The sequence below is a fragment of the Molothrus ater genome, chromosome 9 (genome assembly GCF_012460135.2).
Source record: "Molothrus ater isolate BHLD 08-10-18 breed brown headed cowbird chromosome 9, BPBGC_Mater_1.1, whole genome shotgun sequence".
Taxonomy (NCBI): Eukaryota; Metazoa; Chordata; class Aves; order Passeriformes; family Icteridae; genus Molothrus; species Molothrus ater.
The window spans coordinates 26978978-26997651 of record NC_050486.2 but is presented as its reverse complement, the minus strand read 5'-3'; the positions used below and the strand labels follow the sequence as shown (position 1 = coordinate 26997651).

Sequence of the window (18674 nt, the reverse complement as noted above, 5' to 3'; positions counted from 1 at the left end):
CAGAGCAGTAATGCATCCAGTCCTGTTCTGGATGGTTGTTTCGTGTTTTATTCATTTTTTTTCACTTTGGAGAATTTCCTACAGAATTGTTTTTGAGTGAGTGGTTGGCTGTTTGGGTCCATTAGCAATATTAAAATCCCACAGCTTGAGCCTATGTGCTTCCTCCATGTGAGACTTCACAGTTGAAGCCTGCAGGACTTTGGGGAGGTTTATCTTGTTTGCTGTTATCAGATAACTTTACAAGTTGTAGCTACTTAACTCATAATTTCTTCTCCTCAAAAGATAAATGGATTTTTTTTTTTTTTTCTTTTACAGGCTGTTACCCAACTAGAGCTTTTTGGGGACATGTCCACTCCTCCTGATGTAACCTCTCCCCCAGTGAGTACCCAGGGAAACTGCACTGTGTTTTTCCTGCCTGCCGTTTTCAGCACATTTTACAATTTGTGTCCTCAGCCATTCCAGTGGGGAGGATTTCAAAGTAGTTTTTAGGTTTCAGGAAAATAAAAGTGAAGTAAATTGAACGTGCAGTCCCTGCTTCACAACAATGTGCAAAAATACCTTTGATTTTTATTTTTTTGCTCTGGTGTTAAGTGTCACATAGGGTGCAACCCGAGCTGCAGATCTGCTTCCCTGTGTTTGTCAGGGGGAAATGCTGCACTGCACTCTCACTGCCCTGCAGAAGATGCAGTTACAGCCTCGTATTTCATGTCTCTGGATCCACCAAGCACAGATCCCAGAACTGCTCTTAAAGGAGGGAAGTAAAGACACACAGAGAGAGAGAAAGGGCTGGATGTCTTTTAAGGGCAAAAATAATCACTCAACATGTTTTTCAGCATTATAAGATAACAAAAAAATTTCATATAAGGCTTTAGAGCCTTGCATTAAGCTGTAGGGAAGTGTGAATATATTGAGAAAATTCAGGTGCTGTGAGGTCAGGAGCCTCAGATCTCCAGTATATTCTGGATCATGTCTGGGACTAAATGTTCAAAGCCCTTTCTGCTCATCCTCAGCTTACTCAATTGGATTTGGCTTCTTCTTTAATGTAGACCTATGATTCTTGTCCTGATGGTTAATTAGAAGCAATATTTATTCAGTTTTCCATAAATCCTGTAGATATTTAATTTACCTTAACTGTTAATAATAACTTAAAAGTTAATGCCTTGGTCACTTTCCCTTTTGTCACCTAACATCTAAAATCACAAGTCTGTATGTTCTGGAGAAAGAAATTATGTCAGTATTCTAGTTGTGATGTATTCCAGGCAAATTTCACCTTAATTATTTTCCCTCTGATATAAAGTTTCTTAATTTCTTTTTTTTTTCTCCCATCCCCAGCAAATTCCAATACTTTTATTTCTATTCCTTCTTTCCTTCTACATCTTCCCATTCATTCTTCTTTCTCGTTCTTCTCTCCAAACCTGGATTTTTAGAGCTCCAGGTGATGTGACAGCAGTGTGCAGCAGAAGCTGCAGCTGATATCTCACCTTTGTGTTTTCTGCCTGTCTCCCTGCAGACTCCTGCTACTCCAGGTGATGCCTTTATCCCATCTTCATCCCAGTCACTCCCTGCTAGTACAGACATGTTTGGTTCTGTACCTTTCAGCACTGCTGCCGTACCCTCAGGTAAGGAATGCACTGGAATTAAAGTCTGGAATCGGATTTGGGGATCAATGCCCAGCTCTGGTTTGCATTTCAGTACTTGGGGCATTGATTTTAGCAGGGTGGAAGTGGGGAAGGCTTTTGAGGTCTGTGCTTCAGGGCAAGGCAAAGCAAGCAGGGAGTACATTAGTTTGAATTTGCCTACAGTTTTTGAAGCAGAAGCCAAAAAAGTCACTGGGAGTTCAAGCATAGTTCAGTCATCTGGATAAGAGAACTTCTAGGTACAGGAGCAAGAGAGGAAACAGCATTTAGTTTAAATTTTGGGGGTTCTGTGGCAGCAGTGAATATCCTCTGTTGTCTCCAGTAAACAGAGGCTGAGAATTTGATTGCACTCCAAGGATATTCCACTTTGTCAAATTCTGGAATGTCCTCTGGACTTCCCTGGGTTCCTCAGAGTGCTCAGAACTCAAAAGCTGGGTGCATTCTGCACAGACACTCTGGCTGGATGGCTGATCTCTCCCAGGGCTCCCAGCCCCACTTAGGACAGGAAAGGAGGATGAGGGGGAGGAGGAGTGCCTTGAATCACTGAGCAGTGACTTTCTAATTGGTTGCTTCCTCTGATGGCACCAGATCAGCCACTGCACCTCAGGCAGGTTGCAGGGGCAGGGAAGTGTTTGGGGATAATGTCAGATGGAACAGTATCCTTCTTCTTCTCTGCTGGGATGGGATCACAATGGGGGTGAGATCATCTGGAGAATCCATCCTGGATATCTGTTGGAACAGAAATGTATCTGAGCTACTGCTCCTTCTATCACTCAGGAGCTGGGTCTCTCAAAATTCAATTCCTTATTTGACTTTTGGGCTTTTCCCTATACAATAGAGCAGCCACCCTTATGTTTGTGATTATAAAACAGCCTAGAAATAAAGCAAAGAGGAGAAGGTACGGGAGGACTGGGGAAACACTCAGGTTGGAAACAGAGTTTTAAAGCTGTAGCAGTATTAAAATTGAGAGAGAAGTTACATTATGCAAAGTATTAGTGGTAAGTATTGAATTTAAATGTGAAACAGCATATCTGTAAAAAGCACAGTACTTGTATCAGTGGAACATAATTATGTTAGGTAGTTTAATTTGTAAAATGTTTTACAGGAGTTTTAGTTTCAGAGCACTTCGTTGTTGTTGTAAATAAAAAAGCCCCTGATCCTATAATTCCTACAAGTCAAACTCTTGGAAGCTTTAAAGGAGGCTTCAGGTCTGACAGGAAGCAATTATAATTTTGGTTTTAATCATTAATTTCCTCCTCAGCTGGAGGGGTTATGTTAGCCTAATACCTGAAGCAGTTTGTTGTTAATAGGTATTTAGTGCAGCAGAAGCTCAAGATCTTTTTGATGTTCTCAAGTAATTGGGTAATAACCAAGTGTGAGGGTTTTAATCTGGAATCATCTGGGTTGGATTTTTTTATTATTATTAGTAGTAGCAGTGGCATTATGATGCAATTTGAGATGATTGCCTTGCAGAGTCCACCAGCCTGTGGTTCTGAGTGTGAGCACTTGTGTAGTGATGTGGATTCAGTGTCCTCAGTTTTCTCTCCAAGCGTGCTGCAGCTCTGCACGTTTCTGATTTACTGCGTCGCTCTTCCCACACGCTCTCCACGGCGCCACTGAAACCTTCCATCCCCTTTGTTCCCCCCCTCCTGCTCTCTTTATTCCCCAAAGGTTATGTTGCCATGGGAGCTGTCCTGCCCTCCTTCTGGGGACAGCAACCGCTTGTTCAGCAGCAGTTGGCCATGGGTGCCCAGCCTCCAGTCGCTCAGGTGATGCAGGGAGGACAGCCCATCGCGTGGGGCCAGCCCGGCATCTTCCCTCCCACCCAGCAGCCGTGGCCATCCGTGGCTGGCCAGTTCCAGCCCACTGCCTTCATGCCAACACAAACTGTTTTGCCTTTACAAGCAGCCATGTTTCAAGGTACCATTGCTCCTATAGCCACCGTCCCACCCACGAGCGATTCCAACAGATCGAGCCCGCAGACAGACAGGCCCAGACAGAAAATGGGAAAAGAAATGTTTAAAGATTTCCAGATGGCTCAGCCTCCACCAGTGCCATCAAGAAAACCAGATCAGCCTTCCCTCAGTTGTACCTCAGAGGCCTTCTCAAGTTACTTTAACAAAGTTGGGATGGCACAGGAAGCAGATGATTGTGATGACTTTGACATCTCTCAGTTAAATTTGACTCCTGTGACTTCCACGACACCATCTACAAATTCACGTGAGTATTTATGTGCTTTCAGCCATCCCTTTCCTCAGACATGACTGCTCCTCAAAGCACTTCTGTCTGTTTTGAAATTCCAGCCCAGATACTGAGAACCTTCATGCATGCTCTGGCTTAAGAAATGTGTTGCGGCCATAAAGTAAAATACCATAGAGGAATTTCAGAGGTCATAGAAATGAACAGCCCAGACAGCTACAGTCTGAAATTTAATTTCTAAAATTAAATGTTGTAATATTTGTTTTGTGATGGGAACATGCAGGCTGGTTGGCAGAAGCCCATGGCATTCAACCCTATAACTGGTTTCACTTATGTCCCATCCATACTTCTCAGAAATTAAGGGATGGGTATTTATTTTAGTAGCTTGACATATTGGACACCTAGGGAAATTCATTGGAGAGCTGTAAAATAAGCTTATGGTGTTCATAGCATGGCAATGGGGATTTTCTCTTTTCAGCAGATTGCTGAAAATACGAATTCAGGAGATTCACCAGGGGTCAGTCAGAGACCTGTTTCACTTACCTGCCACAGGACAGGTGACTCACACATTCCTAATGTAATGTAGTGGTGTCTCCCACCTTCATGAGGACATAGGCCAGATGCAGCCAAACTTAATTGGAAGCTGCCAAATGAAATCAAACACATGGGATTGATAATGACAACCATGCCCAAATTTACCTCCTGCAGCTCCTTGTTAGAGAATGATCCTTGGGGGTGGTGAAAGTTGAGAGATGTAAAAGCGTGAGCAAATTTTGTGTCTTTTTGAAGAAATCAGCAGAATAATTGTTGCTGTTGCCTTAATCCTTGTTTAGCTCCCACCCCTGCACCCAGACAGAGTTCTCCATCCAAATCATCAGCATCTCATACGAGTGACCCTGCTGCAGATGACCTCTTTGAAGAGGGGTTTGAAAGCCCAAGCAAAAGTGAGGAGCCAGAGGCTGTGAGTAGCAAGAAGGTTTCTAAATCTTCGTCATCTCCTTTAACTAGAAAAGATAAAAGCTGATTAAATGTTGTTCTGTAGTGTCAGAAACAACTTTTCCAGTAGGGCTGGGTGGTGCTTGTGGGGGAGCTGCAGCCAGAATTCCCATCCTGCTTTGGGTTTGACAGCTGATAGCACAGCATTTCTGCTGATGTGCACTAACCCTGCATACAAGGAACCAAACTCAGAGTTCACATGTAGGGCTGTACATGTTAGATGTATCCAATCTCCTCTTTAGCACACCAGCAGTCACTTTTCTCGTGGTAAGGAAGTTTGGGGTAAAACAACAAATATGCTGAGGCTGCAGAGAAAGATGTGAGAGTTTATGTGTTAAAAGATGATGGTTGGTGTTGTCTTGCACATTCTTGCATCCCAGTTGCTTGCCTAACTACGTTCCTCAGTGTTCTGGCCCTCAGTATGTGATTTCTTTGCCTTTATGGACCAAAGCAAGAAATGTTATCCAAGCAATGACTGTCAAGCACCAGGTGTCTTAGGGAGGGAGGAGCCCGAGTGAGCCAAAGGCAAGAGGGGGTCGGTACAACAAAAAATGCAAAATAACCCAAGCTTGGACTCTCTCTGTTTCACATGGCTTTCAGGGCCTTTTGCAGTTCTGGTTGGCCTGATCCAGTACCTTCTGAAGTCTGTGGCAGCTCCTGCCTGGGCTCCAGCAGGAACTGGTGAGGTCCTTTGGTGCCTGCAGCAGCTGTAGGAAACCGCTATGGCTTTGGAGAGCGGCGAGGCCTCACTCTCTGGTTTTCATGAGATAGGATGTACTTGTTATGCCCACAGCATGAAAATAACCTCGTGTTGACTTTTCACTTTCTATTGTTGAGAAAAAAAGGTGTTATGTTCTTGTATTCTAGCCTGATGGGTCTCAGGCCTCCTCCAACAGTGATCCCTTTGGTGAGCCAACTGGTGATACTATAAGTCCACAGGTCGGTAGCTAGATAGCACAGGTTGGGGTAGGTATCTGTCCTTTTTTTCTCTACACCTTGAGGTGTTCACTTACTCTTCCACCAGTGCCTGCCATTGCTTTCATGGATGCATGGTTTATTTATTTTTTTTTCCTTTTCATCTCTTCCGTTTTTCCTCTCCATCCTCCGCAGTGTATTCCTCGTGCTTGGTGGTTTGCATGGCTTTTGCCATTCACTGAGTGTTGCAGCTTATGCAAATATGTGTGTTTCAGCTGCCTGCATGCTTGAAAGAAATGTAGACTTATTTTACTTTGTGTTCAAATTCTGAGGGCAAATAGGGAAACTGAGCCATTATTAACAACATATTAGGCAGAGCATTTTTTTTATCAGAGCCACCCTTGCCTTCAGTCAGATGTAACATATTAAATAGAATAAGACATCTTACCCATAGACATAACAATCATTAAATAAAATTATGTAATGATACATGAATGTCTCTACCCTAAATCAATGGGATAATCAGTAGAAGAAGCACGTTTATTATCTGCATGTAAAAAATATTGAAATGGGTTTGTGTATTTTTATCTCCAACTGCAAATTAAAAACATCTGAAAATTATCATCATTCATATTACCATTGGCATACTGATGTTTTAAAAATTATTCATCAATGTAAGTCATTTAAACCCAGACAGACGGGAAAGAAGATCTGTTCATCCTTTGTGTTACAGAACACGTAGAAAATGTGGCTGCCTGTGAATGCTCTGTGATTTGTTTCAATACAGTGAATATATTTTGCCAAAAAAACATTGAAGCTACGAAGTTTTATGAGTGCTGAGCGTTGTTATTCCATCCAAATACTCTCTAGTGTTGCTGTTTGAAGAATATGTTTCATTATCTTCTCCCCGTCTGCCACTCCTGTTTGGTATTACCCAAATACGTGATCTGATACGGCTTCTGTGCTCCAGCACAGAGCTCCTGGAGCAAATCCAGAGCAGTGGGAGAACCCTTCCCATTTTTGTACAGAAATTCCACTGGGTTTGCCAGTGACTTACCATCCTCAGTTTTTTAGCTCCAAATTAATAGTTTCATTAGGAGTCAGTTTACTTTGTGCATTAAATACGATTTTAAAAAGCCTTACAGTAACTTAGCTTTGATCCACTTGGGAACAATGAGGTTCTCTCTTAACAACATGTGGTGCTGTGAGAGGGCATTTCCCCCTTCTGTAGCTTCACCCATGCTCAGCTCCTGGGGCTGCAGCAAAAGTAGCATTAAGCTTTGTGTCTCCTTGAGTCCAGGAGTGACAGTGTGAGGAGAAAGTCAAGCTGGGATGAGCTGCTCCAGCAAGAACATTCATTTTTTACTCCAGTGAGAGCTGCTGCTGCAGATGGATGGTGCCACTTGATAATTTGGCTGTGCCTTTGCCTGACCTTGGCCAGCACTGACATCCCCAGCTATCCCAGCTTCAGGCCACTCCAAGAGTTCTTCCCTACATCATGAAAGAGGATTTGCCCTTTATCTGAGTCCCACACTCTGGAAACCCACATACATCTGTTTATGATGGTTTATCTCAGTCAGGGTGGTTCTGCAATTCAGAGCTACCAGGACACTGTATTACCAGTGGTTGCATATGGTTTTGCTGCATTTTTAGTTAATCCCTGTAGAGCCTCACATCAAATATGTATAATTCCCTGAAATATATGCTGGGAAACGTTAACTAACGTTCCTGATTATTGTATTACATTAATTCCTGAGAGCTGTAGGCAGGAACTGGAAGCTGAACAAAACAAGAAAGCCTCTCTCCAGTGAAGTTCCACTAATATCATTGTGCCTGTGTGCAGAGGCATTCAGCAGCATTGTGTAGGAAATCCACTTCCCAAGGCCAGCCCAGCTAATTCTGAAGCCTGGTGTCGTCAGAGCGACGGGAAGTCTAATCCCCATGGAAAATTATCAATTCAGGACTTACTGGGGAGTTGTGTATTGAGTCTGCATTTGGAGAGAAACTTAATGGGGAGAAACATGTCGTGCAGAAGAATCACAGTCTGCATAAAAGCCACTTTTGTGGCTTAGATGGGAGATTACTTCGCTCTTAGAACGTGGTCGTTACCCAAGAACTGCACAGTAACAACTCAGCTGAATGGACCTCTCAGGAGAGCATTGTGTGCAGAAATGTCAAATCTGTCTGTTCCCAGATCTCTGAAATCAGCTCTGCCCATACCATGTCTTTATTTATCTTGATGTATTCAGAATATCCACCTGCCTGGTTTTTTGTACCCTGATCTTTCAAGGTACCACAGCAATTTGGTTTCTTGATTCCTTCTGATACTCTAAATTATTATCTAGTTACTATCTTCTTTTCTCTTATTTTTCCTCTCTTCCTTTTGCAATCTTCCACTTCAGCTCTCAAAATCCTCATCCTTCCAGAAGCAGCTGTTTCTGGAAGTAGCCCTTCCAGAAATAGCTATGAGCTCTTAGTAGGTAAATGTGGCATTTTATGGATATATTAAATCTTTGTCCCTTTATGGTTGAAAATAGGAAGCAGAAAGGCCCAGCTTCCACAGGTGAAATGAGATTAATCCTTTGCAGAGCTGCTTATTGTATTTGGTTGTTTCCCCGTTCTTCATGCATGCTGTTGAGGACAGATAGTGATTTTGCAGAAGAGGTGAAAAGAATACAGAATGACTGCCACCTTCAGATTATTTATATTTAATCCCCACTGCTGTCTGTAGATTATGTGGGGAGTATTTGTGGTGAAAGGAGAGAGAGGGAAAGAACTGTTTCTTAGCTGTGATCCTACCAAATGTCTTAAACATTTCTTATTGTTGACATTTTACATTAAAGCAGGGAGTTTGAGCAGAGGAACAAACACAGCTCTATTGAGCTGCTGCCCAGCTCAAAACTTGCACTGGCAATCATTCATGAGAGATTCTCAAAAAACCTTCAAAACATTTGTGGCTAGAGCATATCTCCCTGAAAAAAATTCTTCAGTTGTTCTGAGAAATGTGTGCAGACAATTAGGAGCCCTCAAAACGTGTCACACCCTTCACAATGCCATCAGCACTGTCAGGAGAGCAACAGTTCATTAGAATATTTGTCTGTCAGCTTTTGGTGGTGCTTTGGTGGCCCACTGCCATCATCCATCTTGGAGCAAGTGCTGTGCTCGGTGATAAATGTTCCTAAAAATCTTACTCAGCTCTGGGATGGGCTCAAACTAAAAACTAAAAACTAAAACTCATATTTGGGCTGGTTTAGGAAGTGGAGAGAAAAAGCAATTTATGGACAAAGCCTTGGGTTACCTGGGAGCTTAGTGAGCCTCAGGAGGGAATATCAAGCTGATTCTGCATCCTCCTCTTGCTTCTGCCCCTTTTCTGTTGCACCAGGATTCCAAATATGTTCAAAATACTAAAGGCTGCATTTGCAGGACCTGTTCCAGTTTTTCACCCGGCTCAATCAGAACTGGGTAAAGTCCAAAGAGAATTTCCTAATTACAGGTGACCTGTTCTTGCTGTAGGCTCTAAAGCTGTTGTTCTCTAGCTAAAGACACAGTCTGAGCAGGGCTGGGAGCCTGACAGAAGTAGTGTTGTGTCTTTGGAAGGGGATCACAGGTTGGGAAGTCCTGCTTCACTCCAGAGAAATCCTAAAATTAACATTTCAAGTCTCCTGCTCAGTTGGTTCTTCCTATTTCCCAGAAATATGGAGAGGCATGAGTAGAGAAATTCAGGCTGTCCGTTTCCATGTGCCAGCTCATACAAGGGCTTCTCACCTCTTCAGTGCTACCAGCCCACCTGAGGTCACCTTCTACCCTTCATTTCTGCAACTTCTTCCTCTAAACAAGAGACAGTGTTCTTAGTGTTCTTTGTAGCTGTGTTCTCGCTGATTTGCAACCCAACAATTCAATTTAGGGACAAGCTCTCCTCGCTTCCTCTCTGATGAGGTCATTTAAAAGTTCCCTGTCTTCTGCACGACAACTGATTTTAAGAATCTACTTGTGAAAATTTAGCATCTTTGAGACTTCTGAACAATTTGCTTTAAATTGGCCATTAGGTTCGATTGTTATAAAGGAGAATTGACAGATCTGTAGATGGAAGGATGTCTGGATGACAGATCTGTAGATGGAAATAATTGTGTGGCCACTGTTTTGGGAGAGGGGCCCAGAAATAATCAGTTTTTCTTGGCTGCAGTTCATTTTTATATCAGGACTAAGATATGGAGCAGGTTCGTCTTTCTGAGTAGTTGTCACTGCATTTTCATTTCATGGATGTACAGCATCCATCTTGCTACTAAAATGACAGAAATTTTTAGAATGCTAATAATTAAACTGGATATTTGAAAGTAGGAGATATCATTGGTAGGTTTATGTTAAGAACAGAGGCACTCTCTAGGCATAATCTTGAACTAGAAGCTTGCTGTATTTAGGCTGCTAATGGAGGCTGTAAGAAAAATAACCAAATATCAGTAAGTAATAATAAGCAATAAATAAAAACTGGCTGTTAATGGGGCATTAGGAATGACCTGTCTTATCACCAAAGATATTTAATTTCAACCCCGCTTGCCAACTTTACTCTGTCCTATTTTGCCTATGGGTCAGCATGCAAAAAACCAGAGAAGATGCTTCACATTCCCACCCCCTTCACTTGCAACCCCAGCACAAGATGCTCATTTTGTGTGGCTCTCCAGCACACTTATTTCATGAAACTCTTTATCATTTGAGCCTGCCCTTTCTGATCAGTCAGCCAGGAGTGAAAGTGGCTGTAAAGGGCATGGAAATCTGTTCAGGCCTCACCTCCTCAACTGAGAACATCTTGCCTGCAGCTCTGCACAGAGCAGGTGCCTCGCAGTGATCAAAGGGCTGCCGGGGTAAAAATTAAAAATAGTTTCTTCCTAACCCACAGTTAGGTTTTGTGAGTGAGTTCACCCCTTCAAGCCCAAGTGGGTGCTGAGTCTTTCAGGAGATGCTCTCCAGTGATTAGTTCTGCTGGGGAGCAGGTGTTAATACTTCAAATGGGATGCAAATTTACTTCTAGCATTTCCATAATGTTATTCTAAAGCATTAGCACCCTTGTTGCCTCACACAGTAGTGGACTGCATCAGAAATGGTGTTTGCTGCTGTCTTGTCCCCCTTAAAATGGGAAGAATAAAGTGATTTGCAGCATGAGGTATTTCTGGAATACAGCAAAAAAAAAGTGCTTCCAGTTCTTCTCTTGGTTTCTCCCTGTGGGTTGATGAAAGCACATCAGAAGTGATTCTGGTCCAGTTCAGCAAGGAGAGCTCTGTAAGATTCGAGGGGTTTATGTGAATTAGAAGCTTTGTCTCCTGTTTTATTTGTTCCTCTCTTTTTGTTCTGACAAAGACCAATCCTTTCCTTCCCTCTGCATCTGTTCCTAATGCAGTGGTAGAAGTAGAAGGCAGAAAATGCTGGTGAGATGCTGTGAGAAGAGTTAATGCCCACCTGCCTTTTCATAACATGCCCTGTGACTTTTGTGTGGATTATGTAAAAAAGGGGAGTTATTTCTGCTTTCAAGACCTTCCAAAATAGTGCCTGTCACTGTGAGAGGAGCTGTCCATGAAGCCAACAGCACTCGACTCTCCTTTTGCCTTTTCCCTGTCCCTTTCTGCTCTCTTTTGCCCTCTTGAGTATCAATATTTTACAGACACCATTTGCATTGTTGGGCTAAAAGCGTGCTTGAATTGGCTCAAAATAATACTAGAAAACAAATCTCAGGCATCGACCAAGACCCTTTGACTGGGAAGACTGCACACAATTACTGCAATTAATTTCTCATTTAGGCATCTGAAGGGAGAAATCAACTGAAAGGAAGCAACGAGAGCACACTTTTCATGCAAAATGCTCTGGTCTGCTGGAAGAGAAGTTATTCAAATCAGTGAGAAATGCAGGCCTTTGCCACATCAGGTGTTTGCACAGATAAATGCTGGGTACGAATCAAAGAAGTTTCTCACTGTAAAGGCTGTCTCAGGCTTGTTGGAAGTGCTGCTGCTGATGAGGAGCTCCTCCTCCTCCTCTTCCAAGGGTGTGGAGTCCAGTGGCACCTTAGGACACCTGTTACTTCAGCACTTCTGCATATCTGAAGGATATTTGAGGACAGCTCTAACTAGCAGACTCGACATTTTGAAAAGCTCTTTTTTTCCTTGAGGACATTTGAAAAACTGACATCTTTTGTTCCAAAGGGATGTTCTCCCTCCCTCTCCTTTTCTTCTCCTCCTTCCTTTTCACTTCCCTTTGCAATGACCTTAGGTTCAGCAACTGCCTGAAGAATGGCCTGGTGTGTGTGAGGTTCACACATTAATTAGTACAGATTTTGTCTGAACTAGCTGTGATTCTGCCAGCTTCAAGCCTGCACGTAAAATTGGCATAGGTAGACTTAACTCACAGTGTGTGAAAAGCAGTTATTTACTCTCAGTCATCTCCTTTGATTTCCTTCAGTTTTTCAAGGTCACAAAATGTATTTGCTTCTTGCTGGGAATAACTTCAGCAGCATTTATTTAATCATTCCAGAGGGTTTCTCTCACTCACAGTGCTGCTAGCATACTCAGAGCTCCATGTGGGCAGGGGGTGGGGGGACAGTGTCTGCAAGCTCCAGAAATGCAGCACTTTGGGGGAATAAAAGACAACTTTCCTTGGCATGGAGGGAACAGGTTGTATATTGGATTTGTTGTGTGTTCCTGCACTCTGAGGCAGGACAGGGCACTGGGATGGGCAGAGCCTGGAGCACTGGCCAGGCACCCAGAGCACCTATGGATCCACCTTGGGGCTGTTCTCCTCATCCCCCGCATCACTTTGACAAACAGTGATTAAAATCCTGTGCCATCCCCTGGCAGGGCTGTCTGTGCTGCTCAGTGCCCAGTGATTTGCCAGCCTTCTGGGCTTTCTTTGCTCAAAAGTCAGCTCCTGCCAATGCTGCTGTAACACGGGTTGATTCTACCTTGGTTAAATTCAACGTTGTGGCGTGGTATTTGAATATTTATCAAGCTGTGGAGAGTTAATGCAGTGTGGCATTAATTAGCCTTTCTGCCTGTCTTGTTCCTTTTTTAGATGTCATTCTTAGTTTAATAAATTAGTTTCTGGAAATGAAGTAGAGTGGATTCCAGGGTCCACGAATGGCTTGCTACCCACCTTGGCCAAGATGAACACAGTGTTAAGAAAGCACAGGGTGTGTCATCTGTGAAGCAACAGCTGAAGAACATGGCAGCTTTTCCCCCTCCCCACATCCAGGAAATTCCCAAGAAAGTGTCTGTTAACCAGTTGACATGCTTTCCTCCCAGTGTTAACAATTGTACTAATGATTCCACAGACTCCTAATCAAACTACACAGGGCTCCTCGTTCTTCATGGGCCACTCATGTTGTTGTTTTAAATCCCATCACAGCTTCATTAGCTCAGCTTTCCGTGGCAGTTTCTGTTTGCAAGTGGTTTTTCTCCAGAGTTGTGCAAAACCCACAGTTATGTTCTGCTGTTGTGCTGCTGGGGGGAAACTCAGCCTTGTACACCGGCTGCAATTCCAGGCTCTGAACTCCCAAACATCCAGCCCTATAAATTATCATTTAATTCCCTCATATGTCCATGCCCAGCGGTGAGGGTCAGTGCATGGCCAGTGCTGGAGGAGGAAATGGATAGAAAACACTCATTTTCTGAAATAATTCCCATTTTCTTCACCACTCAACCAGGGCGCCATGATCGCTCAAGGCGGCACAGAAAGCAAACACTTCCTGTGGGTTTTGGCTCACAAGGTATCGCTGCTCTCGAGCAGATGTTGTAAAAATGTTCTGAAAATGCTGTCTGGAGACATCTCTGCTCATTTTATTTTTGTTATCCCCAGGAAGCAGAACCTCTCTACGCGCAGATTAACAGACCTAAGAAATAGCATTGTTACAGGCTTGTGGTGCTCCAAGACTCAAACGAAACCCAACAACCTGGCGGGCCTTTGGCTTTCATGCTTTTTTCCGATTGATTTTGTCTGACAAAGGAGAGAGTTTGCCCTCCTGGACTGGCTCTACGAGTGTTCCTGATGTGTTCTTTTTGGCAACCAATGGCAGATTCCTATGGCAGCACAAAACAAAAACTCTCCCTGCTTCTCATACCACGAGTGCAGCCCCGTCCCCACAAGTGGTGGGTATCCAGACTAGGAAATCCTACTCCTCGGTCTTCTTTTAAACATTTGTCACCTTCTGTGTGCCACCTATAAATAATGAGCATCTGAAATCTATTGGGTGTTAGACATTCCTTTTTTTTTCTCTTCAGCCAAAAGCAGAGTCTGTATGTAGCAGTGGCATTATCATGCAACAGCCTTTGGGGCACGAGTTGGCACTTTTTATGTCACGGTGACATGTTTTTCATCTTCATTTACATCAGGCTGATCCTGACCCTTTTTTTTTTTTCCCTATGTAGACATATTTAAACAAGAATAACAACAAAATACTGGTGGTTTCATATTTTTTTTCTTTTTTTTTTTCCTTTTTTTAAATGTATTTCTTACTCTGTAGTTTTGTATGAGTATGATCTAACAGTGAAACGCCTCCCACGGAAATGGTTCCCAACTTGAAACCACAGAACAGAACTTGGTTGTTTATCCATCCTTCACTGAAAATGTTGCCAAATGGACCTTTAAGTTCTAGCACATCATGAGGAAGAAATGCTGCTTTCTGTTGGAATACTCATGTTGTGGGTAGAGAAAGGACATCAAGTCCCACTGAGGAAAGACAAAAGAGTCAGTATTTCCTAGGAAACTCTAAACAAAGTGCAGAAAAGGAATATTTTTATTTCTTCAATATCTTGCTGCTGTAATGCTATGCAGACAAGTGTTTTCTTCTCTGTGTGCCATTTTTGATGAAAAAAAGAAATCATTTGCCAAATAATACTGGTATGCTTCTGGTTTAGGAGTTTGGTTGAAGCGGACTTGACAAATGGGACAAGGACGGCATGGATTTTGGAATAACAAACTGACTCTGTGATCAAAATTGTTCATCTTTATCACTTTTTGTACATCAGAAAAAAAATCAAATGGGATTTTTATTTTATAACTTGAAAAAAAAAATCTTACTGTTAAACTCTTTAAATGTTTAAGGGGAAATGGCTTTAAGGAGTTCGAATGAAAATTGCCATTTTTTTTGTAAATATAAATGTTATGAAAATTCTTTTACTAATGCCATTACACAGTAGAGAAAGGTAGCAAGTTGCAGTGCTCGGGAGGTGTGGCAAACCCAGTTTGTGGTTCTCACATCACATATGTTTTTTCACATGCATAACAATAATGGGCTGAAGCTCAAGTGCATTTGCCAAAAGCAGTCAGCTTGTCAGCAACTAGTGAAATTAATGGGAACACATGATTTTATGGTCTAGCATTATCACACGGACATAATTCCACTTGCAAGAGATCACTTTCCATTGACATTCCTTTGAACCTCTGCATAGAAGTCATCCAACTGTTTACACGCAGAACAAAAAGAATTTAAAACTTCCTTTTTTTACATTTATGAAGCAAAAAGTGCAGTGTTTGGGTTCATATGTTTAGCACATGATTTTCATAAAGAATCTATATATTTTTGCCCTACAGAGAATTGTTATACAGGTCAAATGTGTTTTCCTGATGTTCCTATGCAGTTACAGTATATTGAATTTAGTGGTTTAACACTAAAAAGGAAAAAAGAAGGAAAAAAAAAAAGAAAAAAGGAAAAAAGGTTAAAGAAATCAAAGGATTAATCAGTTTTTAGGGTTATTGTGCAGATTTTGTTTTTAAATTGACACATTAGGATTTACATTTTTGTCATGATTGAAATAGGCCTGGAGTTAGAAATGTTTTACTTTCTTTCATCTCTATTATAAGCTAAAAATGGTTTAGAAGGCAGAATAACTGGGGTGGTGATTGTTGGTAGGTGCAACCAAATCTCACAACACAATCCCATTTTTTTTATTTTGAATTAGAGAAAATAGAGAAATGTGTGTTGCAGAATGTATGTGAATGAGAAATTAGCTGTGAATAGACCTAATGAACCTGCAGAGAGGAGAATTTTATCCCCATCCACGGTCATTTGATGCTTGTTCCTTAGTCATGTGCAAACAGCTTCATAGCAAATCTTGTTTTCCCATTGGAAGATCAAGTTTTCTAACTGGAGGAGATAATTTAAAACTTGGTGGATCGAGTGTTTCAGGGTTAAAAGCAGAGGTAAAAGTGTTTCTGGAGGACGCTTCTGTCAGAATATTTTCCTGATTTGCACAGTGGTGCTACTTTCTTCCTCAGCAGCTTTTTTTGGGGTTTTGTCCTGCACGTGGAACCACAAACCCAGTTTTGGTTCATCACAGACATTGGAGGTTTAGTGTCATCAGTGCATTTCCAGTTGTGGGGTGAAAGGCAGAGGAAAGAAGAGATTGCTGTCTCAGAGGATCTCATTTGTAGGAAGCAGGTCACTCACAGATAGGTGCCAAGGGAATGAGGCTGGAATTCTGGTGTCTCTGGGCCATCACCACGGACCTTTGTCTTACTTTTGCTCATGAATAAAAACAGATTCTGGATTGTCTCATCCTGTGATCGTCCTTGTCGTGGCTGGGATGCTGAGCTGAGAGGGCTGCAGGGCCTCTGCACTGTACCAGTATTGTAGATAACTCCAATATCCAGCTTGTGCAATTGTTTAACCCCTCATCCTTCACTAGCACTAAATTCGTCACTTTAAATTTACAAACCAGGGAACCCCACCAGCCATCCTGTTACCATCCCCCCCGTAGGTTCTTGATCTTTACCTGTCATGAAAAGATATTTTGATAGATCGTAGTCATCCAAGTGTCTGATGAAACCTTTCATCTCAATAACGTACTGGGCACCTTCTTTGCAAAAATGTTTACTCCGTGGTTTTCGTTCCGTTTTATTTCTGCATTCTGACACTTATTTTTTTAATAAAGATGAGAAAGATAAAATGACTGTTGCAGTACATTTCTAAACCTACTTTAACTTTACCTCAGATAACGACCATTTGTTAACATCTACAGACACGTTATTTTTAACTTTATGTGTAATGCATTCAGCAACGACAACAGAAACCAACAAATTTTTAGAGATTTTCCATTAATTTCTGTAACACACCATGTAATACTGTTATGAATAAAAACATTAAAAAAAGGTGTCTTTTCAGTAATTTTGTTTCATAACTTGTGCTCCTCTGGGATAATTCTGCCAGACTTAAAATGCAATGCTTGTGTCTGGCATGGCCTTTATTTTTGACAATGGAAATACCTGGGAAAGGAGAAAATCCTCAATTTGGGGAATAACTAATCTTTAACACCAAGTGTTGCTTATCTTGCAAATGTGTAACTTGTTGATTTTAATTGCTGCCTCCACTTTTTTGGCTTCTTTTTGGGTATTTTAGGATGAGCATCTCAAACCAGCAGGTATTTGTATCACCTCCTGCAAAATCCCACATTCCTGAGACAGCCCATCCTGTGTGATGCTCCCAAAGCTGGTTTATCTTTGTGGCATGAAAAGCTGAAATTAATTTTGCTTACTTTTTTCATTCAAGTGGAATTTGAAATTAAAAGATGTGCATTTAAACATGACAGTTTTGAAAGCAGAAACCCCCCCCACATTTCCCAGTAATGTGCACAGAACTGATAATAAAGCTCAGCTGAGGAGGAATTTTCCCATTCTCTGCCAAGAGAGTAATGCAGTAAAATTTAAGAGTAAGAAAAATATGTTTTATGTACAGGGAAAGAGAGAGGTGTGGATGTGTGCACATATATTTTATTGTATTTCTACTTTTTGATGTCTCATGCCTTCCTTGAAATGCCCAGTAGGTCATGGTGAAGCATTCCTTGCCTTTGTCAGTGAACATTGTTGAAATACTTGGATCCCACCTGAGAATAAAGGTTATTCTGGTGTGGTGAAAGCACTCCAGTGTTAATGGCATTTTGATTTGTGTGTAGGTAACTGTACCCAGGTGTCCTTGGAAGGAAGAATGCAATCTCTGGTTTTCAGCCAGCTACAAAACATCAACTTAAATAAGCCACAGCTAAGAGTGGATTTAAATTAAAATGCATTTTTACAATGAAGGCTAAATCTGGTCTTGTTGATCCTCTTCTTGTACCTTCACGGTGAAGTTGGTTGAAAAATCAGAAAAATTGGCTCATGTTGTACAGCTGTTCTGTAAACTCAGTTTAAAAGTTCAGAATGAACAAGTTTGAGATGTAACCTGGCAATGGTGAGGAAGAGGAATCCCAGGGAGGGAGGGAAGGACCTGTTCTGTATGCTCAGAAGGGGCAAAAATGTGTTCTTACTGTGTTGTAAATCACATTGATACTGCTGTAACTCAGAGTCTCTGTATTCTATATGAGAGTGCCCAGCTCAGACATGCCCACTTCAAGAAATGGTCTCAATTTAACCAATGCTAATTAAGGCCATGATCTCCTGCAGTAATGAGAATTTCATTAGTAAACAGTTTGCAGAATCAGCCTGTGGTTTTACAGCAGTGAGAACGCTGTCAGATCTCTCCTTTCCATGTCAGTGGCTTCTGGGAAAGCAGCTGCTTGTGTAGACTGGGAATATGCAATTTTCACTCCCTCTCACTGGATTAAAGGCTGTTTTTTCTGTGCTTTAATCTCTGCTCAGTGACAGTTGCTGCAACAGAGAAGGTAACCTCTTTCTGGCTGCTTTTTAGGTTGCGAAATATATTTTCATGCACTGTTTCCTTTTTTCTTTCTTTGCTTTCTGAAGAACTCCTTGTCCTGTCAGGTTCATATTTATTGCTTTCCTGGCAAATGCTGTTCCCAGTCAGAAGAATACCATGTCAAAGAAATGAAAGGGGATATCTGTTGGCAGTTTTCCACAGAGGTTTGAACCTGTTCTCTACAATTCCCTCCCTGGGCCAGCGTGGGATGCTCACAGTGCTGAAGGAGCACGGTGGAAGTGCAGGCACAGCTCCTGGCT

The 18674-nt window shown here is 42.0% G+C and overlaps 1 protein-coding gene across 12 annotated transcripts in view; it reads left to right on the top strand.

The window, feature by feature from the left end:
- Positions 1-17640, top strand: part of DAB1 (DAB adaptor protein 1) — a 414897-nt gene extending 397257 nt beyond the window's left edge. For 11 of the 12 annotated variants that reach the window (XM_054515767.1, XM_036387798.2, XM_036387801.2 and 8 more), the window contains 6 exons: positions 316-378; positions 1511-1619; positions 3309-3857; positions 4670-4797; positions 5700-5798; positions 13584-17640. In XM_054515767.1, the coding sequence (XP_054371742.1) occupies positions 316-378; positions 1511-1619; positions 3309-3857; positions 4670-4797; positions 5700-5783 (933 nt within the window). In that variant the 3' untranslated portion in view covers positions 5784-5798; positions 13584-17640. The remainder of the gene's footprint in view (positions 1-315; positions 379-1510; positions 1620-3308; positions 3858-4669; positions 4798-5699; positions 5799-13583) is intronic. The other variant, XR_004980631.2, reaches the window with a different exon arrangement.
- Positions 17641-18674: the final 1034 nt, after the last annotated feature.